The sequence below is a fragment of the Pecten maximus genome, chromosome 12 (assembly GCF_902652985.1).
Source record: "Pecten maximus chromosome 12, xPecMax1.1, whole genome shotgun sequence".
NCBI classification, from domain to species: Eukaryota; Metazoa; Mollusca; class Bivalvia; order Pectinida; family Pectinidae; genus Pecten; species Pecten maximus.
The window spans coordinates 36,066,501-36,085,246 of record NC_047026.1 but is presented as its reverse complement, the minus strand read 5'-3'; the positions used below and the strand labels follow the sequence as shown (position 1 = coordinate 36,085,246).

The following is an 18,746-nucleotide window of genomic DNA, read 5'->3' as shown; positions in this document are numbered from 1 at the left end:
CCAGTTGTCGCTCTATACTTATATAAATACATTTTTGTACTGACAATAAACTTAATTATAAATAAAACAAATCAAATATCTCAACATATTAGTCCAATAAATGATTACAAAAATGGGTTTCCAATACATGCGATAAGGGACAAAATGAATAATACTATATGAAGGTATTATTTACTACGTTATAAGCTAACAGTGTACGGTCAATTATATATAGGTACTGTATATATTATATAACCGCCAAACTAACAGTGCTATGAAGATACGAGTAATTTACCTGTGCATATATTCAAGTTCCCAGGCAGAGCGTCGGTAGTGTGATAATACTCGGTGATGGATACGGAGATGGATATGGAGTTGGATAGAATCGGAGTTGATAGCGACAGAAACTCCGAAGTGATTGGGGACACAAGTGAGGGGGATGTTCGTGAGCCATCTATTACTTTCGAGGTGAAAAAACGTAAATTTGTGTATGATGTTCTCGATAACCCTCCAATACACCTCACTTTCTTCTTCGGACTCCAGGTAAGACATCCGACATTACAGATATGACCACGTCGATTCATCTTCACTTGCAATCTGTTGTATTGTTGACAAACATTTTTTAGCCGTGATACAACTTTATTCATTATTTACTATAATAAACAGGTACTTAATACTGGCCGAATATCTACAACGTATTTACATCGTCAGTCATATCAGATACCTATTCAGGACACTTCCTCTGTACTTTACAAGAAATATTCTTCCTTTCTTAAAGAGTAAACATAGCTCTTTCAGATTTCAGAAACAAGACATAAATGACGTTAATGAAGATGGTGAGCAGGTTTGAAACCCAGCAAACTTAACACTACCATTCTTCCTATGTAATTGATATAAACCGACAAAATGTTATTAAAACACAGTAGGGTGCTGTACTGGGTTCGTTGTTACACATTTGTATCTTACCGGAGACAATGAACAGGTGTGCCTGCGGGTCATTGTAAACTCGGACTGGTGGTGATTCATTAGATGCTCATTTATCTGAAGCCGTATTAAGAGAGGCTTCAGTAATACAAATTCATTTCACAGTGTGGCTAATACTATGATACAACGATACACATGTAAGATTAAACACATTAGTTCTTACTGAACACATCGTGCTTATTACATTTTCCTCACCTATTAATGTTCCCTAACATATATAACTATATGATTTATATGTATGTAACAATAATTATATAAAACGTGACAAATATGTTTTAGTGGTTTCCGGCTGACCCTTTAGAGTATGCTTGCTTTGGACTCTCCAAAATCCTTTGAGGATTGCAGCGTTCATTCCTGCTTCATGTATATTTGACATGTTTTGACCATTCAAATTTATTAGAAATGAATATTTATATCACTTTTACTGATATGAAACATTGATTATGTCATATAGAAGATCTAATAGTTTCGATTTCGCTTCCATAAGGTAGCGTGAATGTTAGCATATGATAGCACCACTGTCGAGTCCTGAAAAGACGAAAGAGCTGAAATTCACTAATCAGTACATATGTATATAAATTATATTCAAAGACAGGCAGAAATAGTTTTGTTGTACTGTAGCATTTAATACCTTGTAGCCTGTATATTTTGTATCTCAATCTCGTGTTCTACTCTCTGTACATGTGCGCTTCCACATGAATCTGATTTATAGACATTCCTGTTCATGCCTGTACATACACCCGGACTTCCGTGACTAGGCATTAAGAAATACTTATCAAATCCGTTACTGCTTGACACTTGATTTCATAATATATAACCCACTCCTCTCTGAATTGTCTGTAAACAAAACGTGACAATATTCGTACTTAGACATCCGTAATCTTTTCCGCGAGTCTTATATAACGGGAAAGGTGACCACGTGTCATTACATCTTATCCGCATGGTCCCATACAAATTCTACCAAAAATGTAATCATAGGTTCATAAACGCAGTTAATTATCAAGTAATAGATTTGATAATCCATAATTGATTACTTAAGAAATAAGAGTTATTAATTAAAATTGCAAAATATCCGAGTCCGAGTTGTATATCCTGCAACAATACACGAGTCAAAGTTGATTATTTCTATTCTACCATGTACTGTTTAGTTCTGAGATCGACCTCTTTCTAATAGAAAAACAGCAAAAAAAACCCGAGAAAACCTTGTAATTTATTTCTTGAGTATTGCATTATTTGTTGATGAAATATACAGGCAATTCAGTAGTACGATCAAGAGCATCTATCATATGGCATTGATTTTGAAAATTAAAAAAAAAAGGAGAAAAAAAAAAGAAAAATAGGGGGCCTCCATAGGATTCTAACTCGCGTCGTGATAAAAAATTATTGACAGACTAACCCATTAGCCCACTCGGCTATAGTAACCTTTTATAAAACAGGTGAATATTAGATATATACAATTGTTACAGCCGTGACTGCCGACCGTGTTTTATTGGCACGAGCGTAGGTTATTGGAAAATAATACATGGTTTTAAACCAATCAAAACTGGCGTTGCATAGCAAACATGGTAGAATAATAAATAATCCATTTATGACGTTGAAACAAGTATACAGAAAGTTTAATAGACAATTTACAAATATTATGAATTGTTGAATTTAGATTACTAATACAATGTGTTTTTAAAATATAAATACATGTGGAACATAGTGTACTTTTAAGTGCCAGCCACGCCTGTCGGCCCGCTACATCTAACACAGGGGCGGCGTTAGCTCAATCGGTTAGAGTGTCGGCCACGTAATCTCGGGTGAAGATCCGAGGAGCTTGGTTCGACGCTCCTTACCCCATATCGGTTTTAATTTCTCGGGAAGCTGAGAAACGGATCTGTCTGTGCTGCTATGGCTGTATCATGGGGCAAGACAATTTAACCTTATTGCTCTGGATGGCATACGACGGGCCTCCCGTGTGTTATTCAGTGGTATATTCACCAACTACTACACCGCGACTCCGCCTCAAAATGACACTGGATGTTCAAGAGACGATAAACCCAGCAAACACATAAACAATATCTAACAGGAACACATAGCTGAGATTAATGCAACACTAACGTTGTTGTGACCGGATTTAATAGTATATAACGGTTGTGCATCAGAAATACATATATACATGTAATAACAATGATATGTATACAAGAAGATAACTAATATATCTAGTGTTTAATATATGTTAAAGTGCACGTTTCCATCCAGAATTTTGAATTTCTGTTTTGAGTTTCGAAGCATTAAGCTCTAAGCATCATCACTTAGTCCTAACAGTCACGCGACGTAGTTTTTATTTAATTTTAGCTCTACGGTAGCGAACGCTCAATCTGTATTGAAAAGTACTTAACGTGTGTATCTTTTCAACAATGAATGGGTATAGGTGCGTTTAGTTCTTATCTTGTTGATGATGCGTTCGTGTTGTTTAGTAAGAACACCATATCTCGTTACCACACCATAATATTTCGATTGTTTCGGTAAATACAATTCTATTTCGTTATCAAACAATTATCAAATAGAAGACAAAAAAGAAAATATTCACAATAACATTCCATTAATAATTCCTTTAGTTTTGGCAAATTTTCATAAGAACTTTCCTCTTATTATGTTTCTTTTGTTTTGGCAAAGTATGGTTCTGGCTTCAACACCTAACTAGATGAAAAGGGAAGAGTAGCTAACCTATTTAAGGTGATAATATTATGATATACATATAGATATAGATGAAAATTAATAGCGTTACTGTTTGGTAAGTGAAACTTCGCCAAATGGCAAAACTCAACTTGAGTTTAGCCACTACCAACAGTAAACGATACTATATTGACTAAAACTAGTTTGAAGATTTTCAAAACACTAAATATCCAAGCCTCATTTTAACGTTTAGAACCACCATGTAGACAAATTTGGGAGTTTGATAAATATTCTCCCATATATTAAAAGGTATAAGACAAATAGGCACAAATTCAGATTTAAAGTCCAAATAAGCGAAACATACAACAATATGACTGGCTAACTGGGCCCAATGAAAAGATTCCGCTGGCCAAATGGGCAATATACAGGATTCTGACAACTTACTAGCTAATTGGGCCACAAATACAAGATTACACGAAATGACCATAATAGGCCATATTGGCTTCAAATACAATCTTCAATTAACCGGCAAAATGAGCCACAAAAGTATTGCAAATGGCAATTTTATATTACCGACCCACAATTTGTGGGCGATTTGGGCAATCTTATCACGCAAACAAATGTTACAAAAATAGAACTATCCAAATGGGCATCTAGACTTAACAGATAACACATTGAGTCTATTTTGTTATCAAGCAATTCTATTTCGTCATAACATACTACCATTTCGTTACAACACTATATTTCCATTATAACACAGTATTATTTTGTATACTATTTTGTACTATTTTGTTATAACACTATAATATTTCGTGATACCACAATACCATCTCGTTTTAAAACAACAATTTTTCGACTATTATATTTCGTTATCAAACAGTACTGTTTACATTTACATTTCAGTTACAATAAATAAGAATTTCGTTATAAAACAATAATATTTCGTAACAACACAATAATATTTCATTATAATATAATATAATTTCGCTATCAAAATAATATTTCGTTATAACACAACCCCATTTTGTTATAACACTATAAAGTATCGCTGTAAAACATTACTATTTCGTTCAAACACAATAACGTTTCGCTTACATAGGCGTTTTATTTCGAAATATTGTAGTTGTTTTTGTATGTATTATGATGTCCGCTCGTGGTCATCGTAGCGGATTTTATGTGAGAGGAGATGTAATAACACTCACGGACACTGTGATAGTACAAACTACACTTATCCACTCCAATGGTTGATCACATGTATTCAAGTAAGGTAATTGATTTTCCCACTGACGCTCACTTTGTGTCAATGCCAGATTTTGTTTTTTAATTCCAGCAAGCGTTACTGTCCCTGTCCCTGAACTTGACGACCACCCTGCTGGTAGCGGATGCCGTCTGTGGTTTTGGGGACGAACTCCTGAAGGCAGAACTCCTTAGCACTACATTATTTACCTCCGGGATCAGCACGTTACTCATGGTAACGGTTGGCGTAAGGTATATTTCGAGAAATCGTTCTATTTCATTTGAGGACATAATTCACACAACGAAGGGTGACTCCTAATTTCTAGCAGAGTAAGTGATTGAATCAAGTTGGGTAGTGTAGAGAGAGGGAGGAAAGTAAAAGGAGTGTGCCCTTCTCTTACAATAAAGTGTTGTTGAGAATATCAAGTTATTCAGTGTAGAAAGAGGGAGGAGGGGAAACGGCGTGTGCCCTTCTCTTACAATAAAGTGTTGTTAAGTGTATCAAGTTGTTAATGTAGAAAAAGGGAGAGTGTTGGTAGCACTTTCATTTGAGGGGTAGTAGGTTGTTCTCCACATATTTTAGTATACCTAATACTTTCCTCTTCAGGCTCCCTGTATACCAGGGTCCAGCAATGGCATTCGTCACTCCTTTGGTTGCTCTGAAGACTCTGGATAATTGGCAATGTCCAAACTCGAATGGTCGGTAGAATATTGTTTGAACCTTATAGCGGTCACGCCTCGTTTCTTAAGAGGTTTTTTTTATAAGATTGTTAGGGCCATAACATAAAATATTTTTTTCAATATTAGCTACGGATATATTCTATGTCGGATACGAATCAAGAATACATGGTTTCTGTGGCAGACTACACTTCTGGTTTTAGAATGGTCGTTACTGAATACGACTTACTGGAGAAATATAAGTAACTATCAAATTCTTGGAAACATCATCATTGGTTATGTCATCACTAGTGATAATATAACGTTAGATGTCAAAGGTTAAATAATCAAAGACATTTTTTCATACTGTGTTACAGATATCGTTAACGCCACAATTGTTGACGACTTCAACCAGACATCTATAAGTATGTCACCGTCCATTGATTCGAGAGAAGAAATCAAATTTAGACTGCAAATGGTGAGTTACATTTAAACTCATGTTTTGAAAAAAAATCGTGTGTATCTCCTTCATATTATTTTATCACCTATTATACCTAAATCCATCACGGGATCACCTCTAATCGCAGGCGGTTCGCAAAGATCTTCCTATGCCCATCAAATTTGTTCATAGACTTTGAACTGCCACCTTCTATTGATCCTCGTTATAATTACTTACAGTAGTAAATCAGTCTTTCTTAAATACAGTGACTTTTTAATCGTTTGTGATTAACTTTTAAAGGGAAACCTGAAATCAGTTTTACCATTAAAATCTTACATAGAATATTCGTTTTAAATAGGTGATAGCGTGAAATGTATCATTAAGGTTTGTCGTGATTGAAATGTTATACCTGATCTTTCAGAGTTACTTCCCTTCGTTTCACATTGTCAGTAAATAGCGTTAGCTCGACAGCCTATTGCGGCCGAGAATGATGTGATACAAGTATATTTGTTGGATATTTGAATCGTTTAATTCTTCAGCACGGTGTCCTTAAAACGGATAACTTAATCAAATATGTGTTAGTGATATATTATGTATGTGGGATTTGAATATTATCATGAAATTAAATATAATTCAGAATATAACAAGCAATTGTGTTCATTTTAGATGGAAGGCAGTTTGATGGTAGCAGGAGTACTACAGACAATGTTAGGGGCGACCGGTCTGGTTGGTCGACTCCTCCGCTTCATCGGACCAATCACAGTCGTCCCCGTCCTCTTCCTGATCGGAATCAGTATCTACAAAATCGCCGTCAAGTTCTGTAACGCACACTGGGGCGTGGCTTTCCTGTAAGAATGTATTTCAGAATGATAACCTTTATGCATGTGTATGTAGACTGTCGTTGCTATAGACGTTCGGGAACCGTCGGAACTTTCCGCCAATACATGTAAGAAAAGATGACGAAAGTACCGATAGTTCCCGGCGAGAGGCCTAATATAGGCGGTAAACCTGTAACTATTCAAACCTTGCAACGATCTTACACCCACTCCTACATGTAACAATACATAGACCCCAAATGGTGCGTTGTTTCAGGATGTGTCAAGCGGTCTGCCGTCTACTGTGTCAACTAGTTATCATAATTCTAGCTGTGTGTCCCTATGTTATCAATTGAACCTCGGTTAGGTATTGTAAAATGCATGGTGCCGGCAATTTATCAGTTTTCATTTAAATATACAATATATCACTCTACTACATATGAAGATATTTGCATATAGACATGCGGGTACAGTCACAATAAGTTTTATCTTAGAGGTAAATTGATGTTTTTCATCATCATTGTGTCTTCTTAGTAATTTGTGGTTATGTGTATATTTATCATTTATTTTTGACGGGAGAAGACTGTTCATACATTTTTAAACTTGCATATAAAGATATTACCTACAAGGCATAACCTATATAAACACCTTTTTAGAATATATTGAATCCCCTAGTCTAGGTTAGCTGTGATAGAAAATATGTACACACTAGGTATGTTGTGTAAGACTATACCTAAAATAAAATCCCTCATTCAATTAACATTTTAATACACTCACGCATCGACCAATAAATAAATACTTGGTAATATTCACATCAACTCACAGGTAGGAACATCCGGACATAATCTCCTTCACAATATTTTGTTACACAATCTCATGGACACAGTCCATGGGAACACAGGGCACAAAGCCGCAATGACATCAACAGAAAACGCTTCACGAAACGGTTTTGATACATAATGGTAATGTTCTTCGGCGTTCAGGCACACAGCCCTCCAAGCACCAAGCTAATGCATATAGATGAGCCTTAGAATACAACCTTCATTGTCGAAGTTTTGTCTGGTACTACCCCGCCATACCCTGGGTACAATACATTGTAACATTTCTAGTCATGCATGACGAGCACGTGTTCCTCACCTTAGTTGGAAACTTGCCACACCTACAGTATCCATACTCTAAGCCCCGTTCGATTTGCACTCTTCTGATTCTAGAAGATATCTTCCGGTCACTCGATTTGAAGCTCTTCTGCTTCTGGAAGATCTTCTACTCTTCCGTCTCAAAGCTGGAAGATTTATCTTCCAAGATGGCGGCGACCATGTTTTAAGTGTGCGAGTGATGAGTTTCACTAGAGAAGGATTTATAACACATACATGCACATGTTTGTGTCATCGTGTTTGAGAAAACTTAAAAACTTGCTTATTTTTTGTTTCATTCTCCCGGTTTACTCGATTTACATATAACGGAATACGATCTTCTTAGAAGGCTTCTCTTCTTAGAAGAGTGCAAATCGAACGGGGCTCGGGTTAAACCAGATTTCAGACTCACCTGGGTGACAGCACGAGCACTGCACACGCTGGATGAATTGTGAAATGGGTGTCACCAATAATACACACAATAGTAAAATACTATAGTAAACACAGCAGTATCATTACAACAATCATTACAAACAGCACAATGTAACCCGCACCACATATTTAAAGAAGTGAATCCCTGCAATACAATTGAAATGACGACCCCTTCAGAAAATTAATAAAAATAACTTATTTTCAGCATCACATCAAGTTGAAAATGTTTCTTATTGTAACAGAACGTTTGCTGTGGCAATGGTGTTGTCTCTTTACTTGGAAGGGCGCCAGACACCAATACCGTTCTGGAGCAAGGAGCGAGGTTTTCATGTCATCTACTACCCCCTCCATACAGTGTTCTCAGTAAGTAGATTGTCGGAGTATATATAAATAGTCTATACGCAGTTCATTAGACAGTAGCAAATATCACATGTAAAATTCGGAGGAACCTCGCGAATAATCAACTTAAACGATGTACATCATGTAATTCATGAAACATGATCAAATAAAAGGTCATAGGTGGATAGTTAGACTTCATGAATACTTCACATGTTGGCGCTTCTGCATTGCATTTATTTAATCCTCTGTATGTTTTTGTTGATAGATATAAAACTTTATCAAGTTAAACTTCTTAATCCCTAATGAATTTATCTTCAACTGTGCTCAGTACATTGTATGTAATAAACATATAAAATAGAACGCGAACCAACCCTGCGCACGCCATGATACACCCCGGATCATACACATAAAAGCATTACATGTAGTTTGTTTATCCAATGCCAGTCCATGGTGGCTTTTCAAGTTGAACATATCCTATTTTTGTGTAACAAAGTTGAACTCAGACTGACTTTGTAAGACGTACATTATGTTGTGATTTTACTCAATCCTTTCCTTCGCGGCAGTAACCAGTACGTCTTATAGACGTTGGGCTTCTGGTGCGTTACTTTCGGTGCTAGCCCGTCATTCCTCAAAACTGACCAGTTTTCTCATCCATTCATGACATATCTTCCGTAGCTCATTTACAAATAGAGAGTAAAGCATCGCATTGGAGATTCCCCGTAATCAGTGAATAGTTTCCCGGCTTTTAGTTGCAATTATGAAGACCTACAGTTTTGATTCTCTCATGATATCACCATTAGGCTATATATTCTATCATTTCACACAATGTACAAATTGTATGTTACGAAAACATAGACAGTTAAGCTATCATATATGTATATATATATATATAGATCACTATTCGTAAAGGGGAATAACTCTCAAAAACTGCTGGAGACAGAGTTGAAATAGTAGAAAAAACTTCAGTTTCCAATCATGAATAGAATGTTACTTATCGCCATCGTGTTATGTAAAATGAACGAAACGAGAGTTTATATTGACTAAAAGAACTGAAATAGAAGAAAAGTGCATTTTCGTAGTGGTTTTGATTACTGATACATCTGTATGTGTTTTATTTGTCGTCCTTTCGGGATTTTTCATGTTCGGAGGGTATAAAAGGTTTGGACAAAAAGGCATGGTTACGTTCTGTCTCTCATTTCTTGTCCTCTCAATGAATACAACACAAGTACCCAGGAGAATTATCACGTGTAAAACCTGAAATAGGCAAAGAGTAAGCTCAGTACACGTTAATAAATCAGACGTGTTCATCTAACATTACTGTTGATCATGTGGATCGAGTCTGAACAAAATTATGTTATTTTATTGCGCATATTTAGTAAAGAATGTTGGGCTATTTCTTTACATTATAATGGGTAACAACGCCAACCAGTTTAAGATGTTCTAGATCGCCAATGTTTATGCTGTATTATGATGAATGTTTTAACGTAACTTTTTATGTTTATAGATCTGTAACGAGTTCGCCACTCTGTATTATTGGTGAAATGTGTTGTAAATGGTGATGTGCCTATGTAATTACAAAATATACCTTACGTCTGTCATTTTTCATGTGTGCAGTTACTTATTGCCATCATCGTGGGCTGGGTGGTCAGTATCATACTGACCTCTACGGGTTCTCTCTCAGATGACCCCAAAAGTGCTCAGTACTTTGCCAGAACAGATTCCAGGGTCAAGGTCATTGAAGAGGCCAGCTGGTTTTACTTTCCCTATCCAGGTAAAGTTACCTTATTACCTTATATATCAGTATATAATGACAAGTATGATAGGATCTCAGACGTGTGTTTTATAGAACTGAGGAATCTGATTCCGTCACCTTCGGTACACACTTCCATTCGGAACTGATTGGTCAGGGCTCAGTCGATATGCTCTTATCTTGATCTTATCATTATCATCAAAGCTATTATTTCATGTTTGTCTGACCTTTGCTCTCCTATTTATTATCCAGTTGTTCTCAGTTTACCTATAGTTTCAAATTATCCACATCATCAACTTGACATTCAGAATCTCATAGTAATCACGTGTATGACCATTAACTTCCATGAATCCTCCCCGAGAGATATGGAAACCTTTTCTGATTGGCTTATTGATTCGCTGCTAACCTCTTGTTTTCAATTTCACCTTTGACCTTAGGCTTAAGCTTGTAACATTTCGGTTCATTCATTACCTTAATTTACAGTTCAGACTTTCACCTTACAGTCAAATCATGACATAAAATCTGTTTCAGGACAATTTGGACCACCTAAATTTGACGTAGATGTCTTCGTCACATTTTTCATCGCCACCCTTATATCAGTTATCGATTCGGTAGGAGACTACTACGCAGTCGCGAGAATATGCGATGCACCGCCCCCACCGACGCACGCAGTCAATAGGGGGATATTTACGGAGGGGATCATGAGTACAGTGGCGGGAGCCCTAGGTGCTGGTCATGCAACTACAACATACGGCCCAAATATCGGAGCTATTGGTTTTACAAGGGTAATCTTATTATCGGTGTAAATAAGCATGGCTGATATTTTAAAACCTTCTATGCTAGTACATCGATGGTTATCTAAACAATGTACGGATTTTGAGTTAAACGCTTACTTGTACACTATGGAATTCTTTTCAAAATGAGGTATGCAAATGACAGCAAGGTAAACACATCCTAACACGTCAGATTTAACCCGTATTTGGGTTTCAGGTGGCCAGTCTGCGTGTATTCGTTGCCTGTGGACTCGCCTACATCATTTTTGGAGTGGTTGGGAAAATTGGCGCCTTTTTCATCACGATGCCCTACTCTGTTTTGGGTGGTGTCTCTATGGTTAGCTTTGGCATGTTCATCGGCTTCAACTTCGCTAACCTAATACCAGTGCATCTCAACGCACGCAACATGGCCATCCTGGGCATTTCCATGTTCTTCGGAATCATGATGCCTCATTGGTCCAAGTCTCACTCAATTAATACAGGTAACATTACACACCAGGTTTTACTCTGATAAATCAGTCATATACTAATTAATACAGGTAACATTACACACCAGGTTTTACTCTGATAAGTCAGTCATATACTAATTAATACAGGTAACATTACACACCAGCCTTTACTCTGATAAATCAGATATATACTAATTAACACAGGTAACATTACACATCAGGTTTTACTCTGATAAATCAGTCATATATTATACTAATTACTTAAACGGAACTCGGAACTCGGAACCAACTTCAGGCTCCCATTAATACAGGTATCATTACATTTTGCACAATAGTAGAAACATGTAGTATCATTTCAGTTAATCTTTATCGTACCTAATTGTATTCGTATGCTGATGAGCAGAATATAGCGTAATATTTACATTTTCACTTCGCTCCGCCTCAATGAACATAGTAAACTCATTTCACTTCATTTCCCGTTGAAGATTTTGGGTCGCGTGCTTCTGTTCTGAGAGACGAATCACTTTGTTGCCGGCGTGTGAATACATTCACTGAATTTACAATGGCGATCGAGTTCTGTACCGCCACAGTCTTGAATGCACTTTCATTTTGTGAATTGTTTAACATTGTTATAAACGTATATAAACACAAGTGGAATAGCCGCTTTATGTGCTAATAAAAATGACAGTATAATGCAGACAGTTTAGAAAACAGGATCTGACAGAACACTGACACCCCCGATAGCACCAAGCTCATGACCTACGTAGCGCAGTAGGTCTAACGTTAGCTGTATCTCGAATGCCATGCCTTGATACCATTTTAGTGGTCACAGAAAATAAACCTCAATTTTAACACTATTTAACAACACAAAACAGACTGGTAGCAGAAGCATGCTATATCGAGAACAGGGACACATTATTGTCGTAATTTGACTCAATCTAAACATATGGAGGACACAAGTTTCCGGCCGTCGAATACCGCCAATTTTCAAATCAATGTTTCTTTACTTACTATTATCAGAATTTACATCCCAAAACGCCAGTGCGACAATGAAATCCAATATTTCAAGAACACCATGTACATCACCAGCTAACCTGCGACTAAAATCCACATTGTTACACTTTTTCTCGAGCTATGAATATCCCAGTTATTAGACTGCATCACGTCATTTTTTTAACCGAGTCCCTGTGTCTCGAGTGACCAAATCACACACATACTATACTGTCAACAATGCACTTTAAATTCGTATTTATATGGGTATTGCTAAGGTTTTATTATACAATATCATAAATATTTGTTATAAATGAAAATTTTACCTTGAAAATATCGTATCTATGTGTATCAACATCGTAATAATCAAAACGTGTATGGCACTATATTTTGTGTTGCCTTGGCGACGAGAATAGTTGACTGTCTGCTGTTCCACTACTGTGCACACATGTACGATAAGTATAACAATGTTACAAAGTGACGCACTTACGTCACACTGTTGCGACCGAATTTTGCAATCTGGTGGCGAAGTTTTAAATTTGGTTAACGTAAATATAAGGATTGATTGTCAATTTTGTTGCTTGCATGGACTGATGAAGGGAAGTGAACCTCGTGCAAATGGTACATGAACTGCTTCGCAGTTCACTTCATTTGCACGAGGTTCACTTCCCTTCATCAGTCCATGCAAGCAACAAAATTGACAATCAATCCTTAAGTATAAATGATTCGATTAAGAATTAAAATGCATGTAATACCAAATTAGGTGTACACGAAAACCCACTGTAGTTAACTCTGACACCAATTACGGAACCATGTAAAATGTTCCATTACGTATAACTACTGAACATCTCCTTACCATCCTTATGTACTGTTTCAGGAATTTTCGATCTGGACAGGCTCCTCAACGCCTTTATAAGTAACACAATGTTCATGGGAGGCTTCATAGCGTGTACCCTTGACAACACAGTACCCGGTAAGTCTAATAATCAGTCCGAACCCTGACTCTTTATTCCGGATTTACTTGGAGTAGGGACTCATTGACATGTCTATTTCTGTATTACAGGTACATTAGAGGAACGAGGATTGAAAGCCTGGATAGACGAGACGATAGGGAAGAGTACAACACAACAGAAAGCCCACTTGTACGATGTCCCGTACATACAGGAGAGACTCGGCCGTTATAAGTGGGCGAAATATATACCATTTATGTCTGGATACGGGAAACAGTTATAAACCATCGTATCGAACATTTTATTTCAGCATTATGCTATTTTCCTGACCAAAAAAAAAAAAAAAAGGATATTCGCGATGATCTCTCCAATTAATTAACATTTCACACATCAACAATCATGAGCAGATCAATGTTTGAAGTTTAAATGTGAATTAACGTAAGCAAGTCTGTGTGTATTTGTGATTCACTTTTCATTTTAACAAACGCCAATAAATATGTCTTCCTGTATGATAGAATTGTTCCAGTTTGTGTGGAATATCCTTTAAATCATCAAGAAAAGGTCTTGGTTACGTGTTCAGAGTAATCTGTTCGACGAAGTCATCCTTAAGTGAAAAGCGCCGGCCAAGAAACGGTCACACTTTGTTCCCATAGTTATGTAAACAGTCTTTTAGAATATGTTAACAAACTCAATAAAACATTTCCAATCAGAAATTTAATCGTTCTCAAGAATCCATTCTTGGTTTGCTTTTTTAGCTTTGCGTGTTTCGTGGCATCAGTTTCAATAAAATAATCTCCAAATGAAAACTTGTATCGCCGTTTGTCTTAGTTTGGAAAGAAAACATTTGTGAAAAGGTACAGAAACAATTTAAATAAGGTCCAGCAACACCATGTTGATGGGAAGATTATCATGAGAGCGTTTTCAAAAATGACAAAGAAACTTTTGAAGTTCTTAAATGGTCAAAGGAACGATTTCATGGTGACTAGGCAAAGAGTTCATTACCAAGGTTTAGCCAGTTTCCAAGCTGTCATTTTTACAATTATCATAACATACGTTACTTATACGTCTTCTTGGATAACGTCAACATACCCAAATTTATATCGTAATCAAATGTACATCATGCTCAAATTGGTATCTTACCCAAATTGATACCGTACTCAAATTTGTACCGTATCCAAATCACCGATATACATTATTATATGTAAATACCATACTCAAATTGATACCTACTCAAATTGATACCGTACTCAAATTAATACCGTACTCAAATTGGTACATTACTCAAATTAATACCGTTCTTAAATTTATACCGTATTCAAATTGATATAGTACTCAAGTTGTAACCGTGCTCAAATTGATACAGTGCCAAAATTGATATAGTACTCAAACTGATACTGTGCCAAATATCATATAGTACTCAAACTGATACCGTATCCAAATAAACGAAATTATTACAGTACTCAAATCGATACTGTATCGAATTGATATTGATACCATACTCAATTTGATACCGTACCTATTCCCATAGTAACAGAATTCGAAGGTTAACGCCGACATTTCTTACGTCTAGTAGTAGTATCGGAATTTGGTAACTATCGCTAAGGTTTCGTGGTTCGTTAGATAACAGAAATATAAAAATCCGATAGTTAATGTTAAAAATCACGGTATGAACCTTCGAACTCTTACAGGACTAATACAGTGCCCAAACTGATACCATGTTCTGCACCCAAATCTAAATAGTGTGTGCCCAAATTGATATAGTGTACTGTACCTAAATTTATATATTGATGTACCCGAATTGATACAGTGTATCGTTCTCAAATTTATATATTGTTGTACCCGTATTGATACAATGTGTCGTTCTCAAATTTATATATTGTTGTACCCAAAATGATACAGTGTATTGATCCCATTTTTTTCTGACCGTCTTTATATCTTATTATAGAAAATTGATTTCCTCTTTATATTGAATAAAATGAAACAAGCATGGTCTCAAAAGTACGGTTTTGTTCTGCTGGTATTCAATATGCGTGCACATGTCATTCAGTGATACCATTACGCATGTCGTTATACTGGAGTGAACTGAAATATGAAATTTGTACGTTACACACACATTCACGTGGTAAGTAATTTAATTTTCATTTCAATTTCATGCTCCATTAATCGACAATATATATTTACGTGAAAACGGGCATCCTTGATGAGAATTCATTCTGTAAACTTTTGGCATTTGTTATCTAAAGTATATACATGTATTTCTATAAATTGTGTTTGGTTCAAAAGGTCATACATTTGTATTGTGTTAAGATGTTCAGAATTTCATCTCGTTTGCTTTAAAATGACCTACAGCACCGTTGGCCTTGGTTGATTTAATCAAACAATATCACGATTAAAACGTCTACTCCTGCAACGTAGCCGAAAGCAAACTCCGATTGTACGGATGACTACCTTTAAGCAGGAGTGACTGTTTACGTCCTTCAAACAAAATATAGCAATCTATTCTAAAAATAAACACCTTTGTGAAATGTATCCCGTATTACTTTTGATACGTTAATTGATGACGTACAATAATGAAGTACGTCTGTACGTCTCCCTAATCAGACTATACAGAAGACAATTGGTTTCTCTCGACACAGATATACAGAAGACAATTAGTTTCTCCCGACACAGATAAACAGAAGTCATGTGGTTTCTCCCGACACAGATATACAGAAGTCATGTGGTTTCTCCCGACACAGATATACAAAAGTCAATTGGTTACTCTCGTCACAGATATACAGAAGTCAATTGGTTTCTCTCGACACAGATAAACAGAAGTCAATTGGTTTCTCTCGACACAGATATGCAGATGTCAATTTGTTTTCTCCCGACACAGATATACAGAAGTCAATCGGTTTCTCCCGACACAGATATACAGAAGCCAATTGGTTTCTCTCGACACAAATATACAAAAGTCAATTGGTTACTCTCGTCACAGATATACAGAAGCAAATTGGTTTCTCCCGACACAGATATACAGAAGACAATTGGTTTCTCTCGACACAGATAAACAGAAGCCAAATTGGTTTCTCTTGACACAAATATACAAAAGTCAATTGGTTACTCTCGTCACAGATATACAGAAGCCAATTGGTTTCTCCCGACACAGATATACAGAAGCCAATTGGTTTCTCTCGACACAGATAAACAGAAGCCAAATTGGTTTCTCTTGACACAAATATACAAAAGTCAATTGGTTACTCCCGACACAGATATACAAAAGTCAATTAGTTTCTCTCGACACAGATAAACAGGAGCCAATTGGTTTCTTTCGATATATAATACATGTATATAGAAGCTGATTGGTTTCTCTCGACGCAGTCTCTATAGAAGCTGATTATGTCGAAGCTTATTGTTTTCTCCCTAATCAGACTATATATAAGCTGACATGCTTCTCCCTAATCAGACTATGTAGACTATAGAAGCTAATTGCCGTCTCCCTAACCAGACTATATAGACGCTGACATGCTTCTCCCCCTAATCAGACTATGCAGATTATAGAAGCTTATTGTTTTCTCCCCAACCAAACTATATAAACGCTGATATGTGTCTCCCTAATTAGACTATATAGAAGCCGATAGGTTACTCCATAATCAACATATATAGAAGTCAATAGGTTTCCCCCAAATCAGACTATATAGAAGTCAAAAGGTTTCTCCCTAATCAGACTATGTAGACTATAGAAGCTGATTGCCGTCTCCCTAACCAGACTATATAGACGCTGACATGCTTCTCCCCCTAATCAGACTATGCAGATTATAGAAGCTTATTGTTTTCTCCCCAACCAAACTATATAAACGCTGATATGTGTCTCCCTAATTAGACTATATAGAAGCCGATAGGTTACTCCATAATCAACATATATAGAAGTCAATAGGTTTCCCCCAAATCAGACTATATAGAAGTCAATAGGTTTCTCCATAACCAGACTATATAGACGCTGACATGCTTCTCCCCCTAATCAGACTATGTAGATTATAGAAGCTTATTGTTTTCTCCCCAACCAGACTATATAGAAGCTTATTGTTTTCTCCCCAACCAAACTATATAGAAGCTTATTGTTTTCTCCCCAACCAAACTATATAGAAGCTTATTGTTTTCTCCCCAACCAAACTATATAGAAGTCAATAGGTTTCTCCCCAACCAAACTATATAGAAGCTTATTGTTTTCTCACCAACCAAACTATATAGAAGCTTATTGTTTTCTCCCCAACCAGACTATATAGAAGTCAATTGGTTTCTCCCTAATCAGACCATATAGAAGTCAATAGGTTTCTCCATAATCAGACTATATAGAAGCCGATAAGTTTCTCCATAATCAGACTATATAGAAGTCAATAGGTTTCTCCATAATCAGACTATATAGAAGTCAATAGGTTTCTCCCTAATCAGACTATATAGAAGTCAATAGGTTTCTCCCTAATCAGACTATATAGAAGTCAATAGGTTTCTCCCTAATCAGACTATATAGAAGTCAATAGGTTTCTCCCCAACCAGACTATATAGAAGTCAATAGGTTTCTCCCTAATCAGACTATATAGAAGCCGATAGGTTTCTCCCTAATCAGACTATATAGAAGCCGATAAGTTTCTCTCTAATCAGACTATATAGAAGTCAATAGGTTTCTCCCCAACCAGACTATATAGAAGTCAATAGGTTTCTCCCTAATCAGACTATATAGAAGCCGATAAGTTTCTCCCTAATCAGACTATATAGAAGTCAATAGGTTTCTCCCTAATCAGACAACATATGCTAGCTAAGCAATAAACTTATTTTATGCTCGTAACTCATATCAAGATCTTTTTTATAATATTGCCTTTAATTCTTTTTCGTGTCTTTAATTTGTATAATTTTATGGGACGTGACTCTTTAATTATGCCAATATTTCTAGGCTAATATTATTGGGAACGCGTATCCTTAATAGTGGTAGTTTCTATTTTTTCATTGGCTGCTGATGACGGAATTCAATATCAGGCTTCTGATTGGTTGAAATGGCCTGAGTGGGACGCATCCCTATTCTCCAATCAGCAACCATATTGGATTTGTTAGATAGCACATTCATACTAACAAAGTTTTTTCAAACCCACCCTCATCCTACTCTTGTTTGTAGTAGCTAAATA

The 18,746-nt window shown here is 36.4% G+C and overlaps 1 protein-coding gene across 1 annotated transcript; it reads left to right on the top strand.

Moving 5' to 3' along the window:
• Positions 1 to 299: 299 nt before the first annotated feature.
• On the top strand, positions 300 to 14,305 carry LOC117339599 (solute carrier family 23 member 2-like). Its single transcript, XM_033901290.1, has 11 exons — positions 300 to 522; positions 4,955 to 5,112; positions 5,468 to 5,559; positions 5,895 to 5,995; positions 6,623 to 6,804; positions 8,579 to 8,699; positions 10,290 to 10,446; positions 10,957 to 11,210; positions 11,416 to 11,680; positions 13,515 to 13,610; positions 13,701 to 14,305. Exons 1-11 carry the CDS (start codon positions 331 to 333, stop codon positions 13,868 to 13,870), a joined length of 1,788 nt encoding a protein of 595 aa, XP_033757181.1. The 5' UTR covers positions 300 to 330; the 3' UTR covers positions 13,871 to 14,305.
• Positions 14,306 to 18,746: the final 4,441 nt, after the last annotated feature.